Source organism: Electrophorus electricus, chromosome 1 (genome assembly GCF_041902795.1).
Source record: "Electrophorus electricus isolate QZ-2024a chromosome 1, ASM4190279v1, whole genome shotgun sequence".
NCBI lineage: Eukaryota > Metazoa > Chordata > Actinopteri > Gymnotiformes > Gymnotidae > Electrophorus > Electrophorus electricus.
Window position 1 is genome coordinate 36,409,953 of NC_137497.1, and position 12,328 is coordinate 36,422,280.

A 12,328-nucleotide genomic window follows, 5' to 3' on the forward strand; every position below is an offset into this window, starting at 1 on the left:
AGAAGCTTTAAAAGTCGCACGCGTATATAAATAAGTTACCCGATTCAAGCCATTTAAGGCCTTAACCTTCATTTAACTCTTATTTTGTCCCCGGACTGTGACGCTGACATTAGCAAATGCAAAGGATTTTTGTGTGAAAATTAAAATGTACAGATTCACACGCTTGCTATGACAGTCGAAATGTTTTTGTTCATGATTCGTCATTGCGGCCCACTAAGTCAACGAATAAATAGTTTAATGTAGTCTAGTCGTACCCAGAGTGCCGTCCATATAGTAGATATTATTTGTACAGTGAGTACTGCAATGGGATAGACAATAACTATACCATTCTGTGAAAACTGTTCCTAAACACATTCTGGGAAAATCAAGTACAAAACAAATCTATTTGTTGCCATGGTGAGGCCCAAGGGCACGATGTTGAAATCATCTACGACGTTCGATTAGTTCCACCTAAAGGGGGGAAAAGTTAGTAAGGGAACAAATCAGCGTCTATACATCCCAAGACTATTCTTAATATTTCCTTTTATTGAGTAGCCATTTCGTTGTTATGTTAAACATCCCTTTCCCCGACCCACCATTGAGAGCAAACCATTTGCTTATTTCCAGTGAGGTGATTAATAACATTGAATAAACACTGCCCTCTGGTGGAGCAAAGACAACACATTTTGGTCAAATAAGCAGACATGAAAGAATCTGTACCTGAAACGAGTTTCCTTGCTTTTTAAACTTAAAGATAGGAATCAATGACACTTTATAACCTGAGCGCACTTTTAAGGTCCAAATCAAAAGACTGAAAAATTCACTGTTCACAATAGCCACTGATTTGACTTCTGTTCCATTGTATAAGCCATTAGAATTAAATTGTATGTAAAATATTTCCCCTATTACCAAAGGTAAATATGTCAGTTCAGTGGAGTGGTAAAGTCAACAATACAGTTAAAGACATTCACGAGGAACCCTGTGTCCAGCTTTCCAGTCTTTTAGCAGTGTTGATTACATTCTTACACATCTTACACAGTCCACATAGTGAAATCACCATCAGGATGCTGCCTTTTTCTGGGGAAACCCTAAACTATATAACACTATTAGCGATTGATGAACAGATGCACCACTACTACAACATGAACAATCTAAAGAACAGCACATGTCCCTCCCAACTAACTTCACACTAAATGATTTACTACATGACCCCACACTGTCAGGCAAAACGTTGAATAAGGTTTTCTAACCACAGTTAGCAGGTCCATATGCAGGTAATTGCAGTCTGTATAACAGTATGGCAGTATGCCTCCAACACCAAATACATATGACATGCTATAAATGCAGTATGTAGTGACTTGCACTCGCAACATTTAGCAGACACCCTTGTATAGCGCTTTCATGTCTCCATGGACTTTTATGCGTAAGTACTGATAGTACATGAAGAAATAAATTGGCCAACTTTTGGAAAGCACATAATCAGTATGCTGCATATGGGGTGTGACCTTTGTGAGGTTAGTGGTACACTGTTGACACATACTGTGCTGTTTTGGATGGAGCCAAGTATTGTTTTGATTGCATTGCTCACATGGGGGTTTACATGAAGAGGCCCTAATGGGTACAACTTAGGGAGAGCACACAGATCAAAACTATACTGTTTAAATCTATTGTTTCTTCACATATGTTACCACCCTACTACAGTGACACTCTCCATTGCCATCATCTCTCTCTCCTCTCTTTTCACTTACATTTCATTTTGTCTACATGGCTTTAGCTCTTGCTTCTTTTTTTTTTTGTCACCCTGACCCCTCCCCACATCATGTGATTTATTCCCCATTGTACCCAGCTTCTGCTGTTCAAAGCACATTCCCTGTGTGTGTGTGTGTGTATATGTGTGTGTGTGTGTGTGTGTGTGTGTGTGTGTGTGTGTGTGTGTGTGTGTGATAGTCCCTTCAGCATTAGTAGCATAAACCTCACCTCAGACTTAAGCTCACAGGAGCGGGGGTTGTTAATCAAAACGCAATAGGGACACATCAAAAACGCCTCCAATACAGAAAAACGATGAGAATTCCCCTATATAATACAATGCAGAATGATTAATGAGTTTGCGAGGTTGGCCCATGTAGACATGTGACGGTGATTATGTCGCCGCATGACCATATAGGGGCAGCAGAGAGCTTCCGAAAAAACCGCTCCGGAAAGCCATACGGTTTTCCAGGTAGCACTAAGCTATCTAGTATCTATATACTAATCTAAATGGTTTCGAATCAGTTGCCACGCATCAAAAATAGATAAATACAACCACATAGCGATCCCACAGTTTTATTTTTATTATTCTTTTATGGTATGTTAACATTAATACAGAAGCCTCTGCAACGTAGGCAAAAACCATGTTTACATCATTCAACGTTGTACTGAATGCAAGTCAGCGGAAGTTTTTATAAGCAGACAAGTTATAATCATACTTCATAACGAACCATTAAACATTCAGTAAGAAAATCATTATCAGACTTAATAAAACAGGTTTCTAGGTATAGGAGTTATGCTCCTTAATGCGATTGGTGTGTAATTAATAAGCGCTCTAGCTACACGTTCTCTCGCGAGAATGTTTGCTCGGCGACCAAGGTGGGTGGAAACAGCGCGAGGGAGGCGAGCGGTACATTGGAGATTGCAGCGGGGCAGCGTCCACATCATCTCCGCTTTGCATTGTTGCCCTATCCCATGTTATCTCGGAGTGCAAGAAAACTACGTGAGGAATATGGTTACAAGCCGTGCTCCGCCTGCCTAGCAATTCGTTTACAGCAGTATTCCTCATTTTAGCGACTTGGGGCTGGGTCGTAGCGTTTAATCTCCAGAAAGTAGAGGATATTCTGCCTTTTTCTACTCCATTGCAAATATCAGTCTCCTGGAGGAAGACGCTTCGTGAACAAGTTTATAAATGGGTAAGTACAACAACATGTTCTGAGGAGGATGCTATAAACAGGATAAATCTTATAAGGGATCCGCTTGCTTATAGAACGGAACAACTGAAAAGCTGCGTTGTGCTCCTGTTTAGTCTCCGTCCCATTATTCCGTATCTATTTATTTATCACAAGACTTAGTAGTGCTTTAACAAAGCGTCCTAAAACTTAATCGCTATCAAACTATATCTGAAGTTGATTGTGACTGATTAAATATGTGGTCACGTTTACATTTTCCCGTTTGCCTTCTGAAAGATCTGAAAGAGTTAACTGGGCGCAGATTCCAACTGAATTTCTTTTCCCACTGAAGGTTCATCCAGCTGGCCGTTATGTGTATCCACTGCTACATTGTTTCAAGAGGATGTGGTGGAAGGAGAATTACTTATTATCTCGTAATTAGACCTTAGCTTATAACTTACACCTTTGCTCTTCTGCAGTGTATGGTTAGGATAGTAGCGGATGCCTTCCAGTTATCCTTTTCTGCACAGATGGTGTATGGTGCGTTATGGTGCGCAAACTGATAGGCCTACCTGAAGTAACAGTTGCAGTAGCTATTCAGTATCAACAAAGGCCAGGGCAGCACTGGTTTAAATGTCTCGTGTACTAGTATAACTGTCTAATGTAACTATGTTAGAACAATTCAAGGCACTTTATTATTTGTTGTTTGAGTTAAAATCGATAGTCTTCTGATGCACTTTTTGTATACCTTTGTATAACAAGAGCAATGTTAATGGATGAGGGTCATGAGTCAAGATGATCTAAAGCTACCTCAGTCTTATTTACTGAGTGGCTAGTAATGTTATTGTGAGTCTTACCTGAGAGGAGGTGAGAATTAGGAACACGTACCATAACAATCTACCGTAATGGTGAGTATGTAAGGGAATTAGAAACACAATCCTCTTAAGTTCTGCAGAGTGTTTGTGTACCCAGGGCTGTCTGCCTAACTGTGAACGTGGCATAAGAGACAGTCCACTCATTGGACGCATGCAAGTAAAGGAGACAAACTCAGTTGCAGCTCAGTGCAGGGAAACTGAAAACAGGTTGAAAAGCACAAGCACACCTCATGCAGTCTGGAAGTCAGTTCCTGATGTTTACCCTGAGGTCTGTTTTTTCCTCTTTAGAGAGGAAACTTTAGAGTGAGTGAAAAATATATGCATTTCCTGTGTGCTGCACTGCTCAGAATTAATAGCATATCAGAAAGGTTCAAAGAGTCGATCCAACGTGCAAACTGTGTGGCCTGTCATGGTGCGAGTCGCTGATGTGTCTGGTCGAATTTGCAAAAAAAGTTGTTGTTTTTTTTCCTCTCTGCGTGCAGTCATGCTCCTCTCAAGAGATCCCCACACCTAAGTTCCCAGCATGCACCAGTTCCCCAAAAGCTTTGTGTCACAGAAGGTAGTGCTCTCCTAAACATGAACAGTGCATGTGAGAGGCTTATGCTGACCCCTGGATGTCTTAACTGACACAGATGGTGATGTCATGTTACAGGACTTCCTTTTTTAGCTGTTTTTTTCTTTCTGCTTTGGTTGTGGCTGTTGCATTTTAGCCATTAGTGGGCTTGACCCTCAAACATGTTCTCAATATTTTTGCACCTTTGAATCGTACTTGACCAATACAGTATCGCTGCTTTGCTGCGGTTAATATGTCAATTAAAGCTTCCTTTATATTTGCAGGCCCAACAACATGGGCTTTCCCCGCTGCCGCTGTGTCATGGCTGTCTAGAGACATGACTGTTATTTCACACTCCTGGTGAGGGAAGCAGTCAGAAATGAGTGGTTGCATTTTTGCGTGAAATAGCCCTCCGTTTCAAGAAACGTTTATGTTTTGGTTGTAACCACGCTTCTCCAATCCTGCCCTTGAAAAACCCAAGCTTTTTATTCTGCTTATAGAGCTGACATTTTACTGAAATAGACTGGATCTTAGCTGTGACTGAAAGGGGAGCAATCGTGAAGTTGTGTGTATGTGCAGCTATAGTATTCCCAGATAGGAGCCATAGTGCATTCACATACACGCTTGTCAGCGCAACAGGCATTTTGATAAATTCATGTAAGGCTCAGCGTGGCAGCCTATTTCACTGTGGCCTTGATACTTTTTTTGGAAAAAGAGCAGAACACAATTCTAGAAAATTCTAAGTTTGTAATATGGTACCTGCACATTCATTCCAGAAGTACATATAACCAAATTACAAATTTATTGAGTAAATATAGTTTTACAACTGCCATGCATTACTATTATCAAACTTGGCATTGTTACTGAGCAGTCTATAGGTGTATGTCATAGTGTTCCTAAATATGAGCCATAGTGCATTCACACTATGGCTTAAACTTTCTTTTGTAATGGACATAAAATTTGCAGAAATGTTATATTAGAGCAGTTTATTCTAAAATTGAAGTGCAAATATGCATAATGACACATAACCTAGATAATGCTAAACATCTGTGTATGGGCCCGGCAGTTATTACTTTTTATTGCAGGATTGAATGAGGAATTTACTGATAACATACAAAATCCTACTAAAATTGTCAACAATCTTCTTACTCTGGAGAGAATTCTTCCAATGTTTTATGAGTCTTTCTAAAATAGCTTTAACCAAAACATTTCTTTGTAAAAGGCAGCATTCTTTCCTCTAAGTATATGTATTTATTCCTAATATCTGTCTTTTTAAAACCATGCCCATTTGAGAATGAACAAAAATATAAAATCCATGTTTAAGCACGCTTTGTGATTGAATAAAGGACAGGTGTCGTATCAGTGCATGTTACTATTTAACCAGTGTCTTGATTCCAGCAGCCTGTAAGAGTTCCATAGGAAGATGATGGAGTCAGTGTCTATTTACAGCAGAACTGAGAGGAGTAAATCTAGCTGATGGGTTTCATGATGGGAAAAAAAACAGGACCCTGTCTTGTAAGTCCTCTGTGATTGGCTGGAGCAAAATTTGTTGTGTTTGAAATGTGCTTCCTCCAGACTAAGACATATGCACTCAGCTTTGTGGCACAATATACTGACAGTATCAAGGCTATACTGTCAAGACTATCACCTGTAAAAGCTCTGAAGAAGCTCTTTTAAGGTAGGAGTACTAGCATACCGGCCCTCATACAAGAACGTTTTCATTTTCTTACCTTAAGTATGTCGTACATTTGTCATACATATGTCAGAAATGACCATGGTATAGCTCTCTTCATACAAGAGCTTGCGTTCATGGCAATTCTGCATTAGTACATTTGATACCCAAGAAAGGCATTATAAGGCTAAACACCCTGCATGACGTGTCGGGGAGGTCCATTCAGAAATATGCCATTTAGGCCTATGGGTAAAAATGAGCAACTTTCCTGCTTTCAGAGATCAGTAAATGAAATCATATAATGTAACAACATCAGTCGTGGGATTAAGCGCAAACGAAGCCAAAGAATGGGAAATAAGTTCTACTCTAGGGTTTAACGCCATCACTTAAGGGATGTGCTTCTTACATACGTAGACATGGGTTGATATGAAATTTAAGAAAACAATTAAAAAAACAAAAACAAACAAACCTTCTTGCCAAAGGAAGACAGTACAAGACTCAAATGAAAGGAGCTGAAGGGCAAAACCAGAGAAAATGTGTGAAAAGGTGATGTTGCATTCTCACGGATCGTAATGGAGGTTTCCCTGTCATATCATAATTATGAACCCTGAAGTGGTGTAAATTAATTTGTAATGTAAGTGTAAAGTGTAATGTAATTAATTAGAATGAATTTGTCACTATATATATTCAAAATGTGGCCATGTGCAAAGTCTTAGCAGATCAGAGGAAAAACAACTTTTGTAGTTTAGATTGCCATGTGAGAATGGCAAATTTAAAGTTAACTAAGGTTAAAGTTGAAGTTAAACACTAGTGGCAAAGATAATAATTGCAACATGATTACACATTAAGTTTAATTTTCATATTGGTTAGTAAAATAGCCCCAGATACAATCCATTAGCTCAGAGTTTTAGGGGAACAGCTTTACATGACTAAAAGCAAATACTAAATCTGGGATCATTGTAGAATATTGCATCCTAAAGCACTTGTACGAGGGATTTCAGAACAAATCTGTTCGTATGTGTGAGTTTTGCGTCAGGCCCACGGATTCACTTCATTTTGTAATTTCATGCATCATTGCACAAAGATGAAAAAAAAATGCTGAATATCATTAGGTATGCTAAATTAGGGCTTGGCTTGCAACAGTTTCATGTTTACATTCAACTATGCACAGTTCACAGCCTCTGTAAGTTCACAGCCTCTGTAAGCTTTGCAACCCACATGGCCTAATATGGGTATCAGACAAATGAGCTCCTTGCAAACATGCATCTATCAATGTTTACTGGTGTGTCAGAGCGGGAGTGACATGGTGAGCAGCTGTCTCTTCGGGCCTCTCCTCGCCCGGCTTTCTCCAGCACTCTAGCCCAGGAGGGCTCGTTGCATAACATTTGGTTTGATAATCGCTCATCTCTTCCGGATGGCGTTTGCCACTGTTCAGTGTGAATGAGTCTTTTTTTTGTTTGTTTTTGGTTTTGTTTTTTAGAACATATGGCCATAAATAAACAGGTTTGCACTCATTGACTCAAAATGCTAAATCAGTATTATCGTTCAGACTTATCTATGAGTCTGATAGTACATTCCAGTCGGAAGCTGCTTGACCTTCCGACAGGAACGTAGCTGCTACCTGCTTGCTTAATGGCGCTGCTAGCTGCGGGTGGGCATGTATGGAAGAGTGCCCGAGAGGGAGCGTCTGAGCTGCACGGCGAGGGGGCACAGACACTTCTTTAAATGTCTCGGCTCGTGATGACATCTCCCTCCGCCCTCGGTGAGGAGACTGAGAGCTGAGCTGGCATCATGCTTTCATCCACGGCATGGCCGTGAGGTTTCACGCAGGTTTAAGCTTTCTGCATGGACTGCTCCCACAAAGGGGCTGCTCCGGGCTCGTCCGGCTGTACTCCACGCTGACCTTATACTCCACGCTGACCTTATACTCCACACTGACCTTGTGTTTCCACTGCCAAGGTGACTTGTTCTATATCAACCATCTGGAGTGATGTCTGGCTGCGAGTGGAGTGTTCGGGTCACGTGATTGGCGTCAACGCCAGCCTGTTATGGAGTTTTGAGGAGTGGCCAGCTCGGTCCAATCAGACATGCTCTCTGCTCACCGCACACAGGCTGGCTTTTGTTTCAGTGCTTGATGAGATTCAAGCCAAGGCATGTGGCTTGGGGTGGGGGTGTTACAGAAACTCTCCGGTCTCCACGGCGACCAATTATGTAATACAGGGGTCCACGTGGTGACAAGACCAACTGGCGTTTTTTGCCATACCAATAGGCAGGACCTGTCTGGCAGTGTACGGTCGAATGACCAGGTGGTTTGTCTTGCTCTACGCTCAATCAGCTGGCTCATTAATATGCATGCTAATGGTGCCGTGACCCGCTCATCTCGACAAGTGAGTTCACTGAAGCTCTGCCTGAAAGTGAAGAGACCCCTTTTGTTGGTGCAGCTGCAGTATAGCGCACTGCTGAGGCTAAGGGCCTGTTCTGCTACTCTCTCTGCATGACTGCCATGGAGAAATGGGTCAGTGTGAAGCGCTTGCTCTCGGCCTCGTTCTGAATGTAGTGGGCCCATGACGGAATCTGTTATATCATATCACAGCAGCCTGTCAGGACTGATTGAGTCTGCCTTTCATGCAGTTTAGAATGTCTAGTTTGTTTTTGTGCTATATTTAACGAGTGGTTTGCGGCATTCCTTTCCTCATTCTTTTCTAGTAGAGATGTTTTCGTGTGTGTGTGTGTGTGTCCTCAGTCTAGCTTCTACACTGATGGTTCAGCACCTACTTCTCTTTTGAAGGGCAGAGAGGTGGTGCTTGCTGCATTGATAACTTTCTTATATTTAGCTTCATCAGTTTTGGGCTCATGTAATCAGGGCTAAACAGAAGGAATTTTCTAGAGGGAAACAACACTTCCCTTTTGTGCCCATAACAAGACCTTTAGCAACACTGAAAAGACCTGGTGCATTATCATCGCACTTCCGCCATTTTAGCATGCAGGCTTAGTGTGAGGTGTAGAGAATGTATGGAGAGAACAGGAGGGTAGGATACACTAGGGCACTGAGTCAGAGAGAGAGAAACAGATGTGTGAGCTCTGGTAGTAAGATTTCCTTCCGGCTGTGCTGCCCGGGACATATATTGGAGTGGGTCCATATGGAAGCTCCAGTACAGGACAGCTCTGACACAGTCCAAGTGGCTCTACATGTATCGGCGTAAAAACTGTGGTTAATTAAGCCTGGAGGTGTTTATTAATAGACAGCATCAATGATTGGAGATGGTACTACACTACACTGCAATGATCGACACATTACACGCGCACACAGACAGACAGACAGACACACACGCACACAAACACAGACAAAGACATGCAGTGTTAAGCAGATATGCAAGCATTGGCGCTAAATTTGAGCTAAATAATGTAACAGCAAAAACTGCATTCTTAAGATAACAAATATGTTAGTGTTCATAAAAGATGGAGAGATAAAGAGAAAAGAGAAGGAAGTGGAGATAGAGATGTGTAGTGTCTGGTGTCTAATGTCTTGTGTCTGGTTGTCTTGTGTCTGGTTGTCTGGTTGTCTAGTGTCTGCTGTCTAGTGGCTATTTTGTGTTGTCTGATGGCTGGGTGCCTAGTGGCTATTTTGTTTTGTCTAATGGCTGGGTGCCTAGTGGCTATTTTGTGTTGTCCAATGGCTGGGTGTCTAGTGGCTATTTTGTGTTGTCTAATGGCTGGGTGCCTAGTGGCTATTTTGTGTTGTCCAATGGCTGGGTGTCTAGTGGCTATTTTGTGTTGTCTAATGGCTGGGTGTCTAGTGGCTATTTTGTGTTGTCTAATGGCTGGGTGCCTAGTGGCTATTTTGTTTTGTCTAATGGCTGGGTGTCTAGTGGCTATTTTGTTTTGTCTAATGGCTGGGTGTCTAGTGGCTATTTTGTTTTGTCTAATGGCTGGGTGCCTAGTGGCTATTTTGTGTTGTCTAGTGGCTGGTGTCTAGTGGCTATTTTGTGTTGTCTAATGGCTGGGTGTTCAGTGGCTATTTTGTGTTGTCTAATGGCTGGGTGTCTAGTGGCTATTTTGTTTTGTCTAATGGCTGGGTGTCTAGTGGCTATTTTGTTTTGTCTAATGGCTGGGTGTCTAGTGGCTATTTTGTGTTGTCTAATGGCTGGGTGTCTAGTGGCTATTTTGTGTTGTCTAATGGCTGGGTGTCTAGTGGCTATTTTGTGTTGTCTAATGGCTGGGTGTCTAGTGGCTATTTTGTGTTGTCTAATGGCTGGGTGTCTAGTGGCTATTTTGTGTTGTCTAATGGCTGGGTGTCGTCTAATGGCTGGGTGTCTAGTGGCTATTTTGTGTTGTCTAATGGCTGGGTGTCTAGTGGCTATTTTGTTTTGTCTAATGGCTGGGTGTCTAGTGGCTATTTTGTTTTGTCTAATGGCTGGGTGTCCAGTGGCTATTTTGTTTTGTCTAATGGCTGGGTGTCCAGTGGCTATTTTGTGTTGTCTAATGGCTGGGTGTCTAGTGGCTATTTTGTTTTGTCTAATGGCTGGGTGTCCAGTGGCTATTTTGTTTTGTCTAATGGCTGGGTGTCCAGTGGCTATTTTGTGTTGTCTAATGGCTGGGTGTCCAGTGGCTATTTTGTGTTGTCTAATGGCTGGGTGTTCAGTGGCTATTTTGTGTTGTCTAATGGCTGGTTGTCCAGTGGCTATTTTGTGTTGTCTAATGGCTGGGTGTCTAGTGGCTGGTTGTCTAGTGGCTATTTTGTGTTGTCTAATCGCTGGTTGTCTAGTGGCTATTTTGTGTTGTCTAGTGGCTGGTTGTCTAGTGGCTATTTTGTGTTGTCTAGTGGCTATTTTGTGTTGTCTAGTGGCTGGTGTCTAATGGCTGGTTGTATAGTGGCTGGTGGCTAATGGCTGGTTGTATAGTGGCTGGTGGCTAATGGCTAGTTGTCTAGTGGCTATTTTGTGTTGTCTAATGGCTGGTTGTCTAGTGGTTATTTTGTGTTGTCTAGTGGCTGGTGTCTAATGGCTGGTTGTATAATGGCTGGTGGCTAATGGCTGGTTGTCTAGTGGCTGGTGGCTAATGGCTGGTTGTCTAGTGGCTGGTGGCTAATGGCTGGTTGTATAGTGGCTGGTTGTATAGTGGCTGGTTGTATAGTGGCTGGTGGCTAACGGCTGGTTGCATAGTGGCTGGTGGCTAATGGCTGGTTGCATAGTGGTTGGTGGCTAATGGCTGGTTGTATAGTGGCTGGTGGCTAATGGCTGGTGTCTAGTGGCTATTTTGTGTTGTCTAATGGCTGGTTGTCTAGTGGCTATTTTGTGTTGTCTAATGGCTGGTTGTCTAGTGGCTATTTTGTGTTGTCTAATGGCTGGTTGTCTAGTGGCTATTTTGTGTTGTCTAATGGCTGGTTGTCTAGTGGCTATTTTGTGTTGTCTAATGGCTGGTTGTCCAGTGGCTATTTTGTGTTGTCTAATGGCTGGTTGTCTAAAGGCTGGTTGTCTAGTGGCTATTTTGTGTTGTCTAATGGCTGGTTGTCTAGTGGCTGGTTGTCTAGTGGCTGGTTGTCTAATGGCTGGTTGTCTAGTGGCTGGTTGTCTAGTGGCTATTTTGTGTTGTCTAATGGCTGGTTGTCTAGTGGCTATTTTGTGTTGTCTAATGGCTGGTTGTCTAGTGGCTATTTTGTGTTGTCTAATGGCTGGTGTCTAGTGCCTGGTTGTCTAATGGATGGTTGTCTAGTGGCTGGTGTCTAGTGGCTGGTTGTCTAGTGGCTGGTGTCTAGTGGCTACTTTGTGTTAACTAATGGCTGGTTGTCTAGTGGCTGGTGTCTAGTGGCTGGTGTCTAATGGCTGGTTGTCTAATGGCTGGTTGTCCAGTGGCTATTTTGTGTTGTCTAGTGGCTGGTTGTCTAGTGGCTGGTTGTCTAGTGGCTGGTGTCTAATGGCTGGTTGTCTAGTGGCTGGTGTCTAGTGGCTATTTTGTGTTGTCTAATGGCTGGTTGTCTAGTGGCTGGTCTCTAATGGCTGGTTGTCCAGTGGCTATTTTGTGTTGTCTAGTGGCTGGTTGTCTAGTGGCTGGTTGTCTAGTGGCTGTGTTGGTTAGCGGCTGTGGTTTTTGTACACAGTGATGGAAAGATAAAGGAGAGGTCATGAAGAAATAGAGCCTGCCAGAAGCAGTCAGAAAAATAAAACTGTGTGGGAGTGGAAGGACCAGACTGAATAAGAATTCCATTTGTGTGTGTGTGTGTGTGTGTGTGTGAGTGTGAGTGTGAGTGTGTGTGTGTGTGTGTGTGTGTGTGTGTGTGTGAGTGTGTGTGTGTGTGTGTGTGTGTGTGTGTGTGTGTGTGTGTGTGTGTGTA

At 42.5% G+C, this 12,328-nt stretch overlaps 1 protein-coding gene across 3 annotated transcripts in view; it reads left to right on the forward strand.

Annotated features, from left to right (window-relative positions):
• Positions 1-2,624: 2,624 nt before the first annotated feature.
• The window catches only part of LOC113576138 (SH3-domain kinase binding protein 1), a 38,262-nt gene continuing 28,558 nt past the window's right edge, over positions 2,625-12,328 (forward strand). For all 3 annotated transcript variants that reach the window (XM_027008086.3, XM_081717978.1, XM_081717972.1), the window contains exon 1: positions 2,625-2,921. In XM_027008086.3, the coding sequence (XP_026863887.2) occupies positions 2,918-2,921 (4 nt within the window). In that variant the 5' untranslated portion in view covers positions 2,625-2,917. The remainder of the gene's footprint in view (positions 2,922-12,328) is intronic.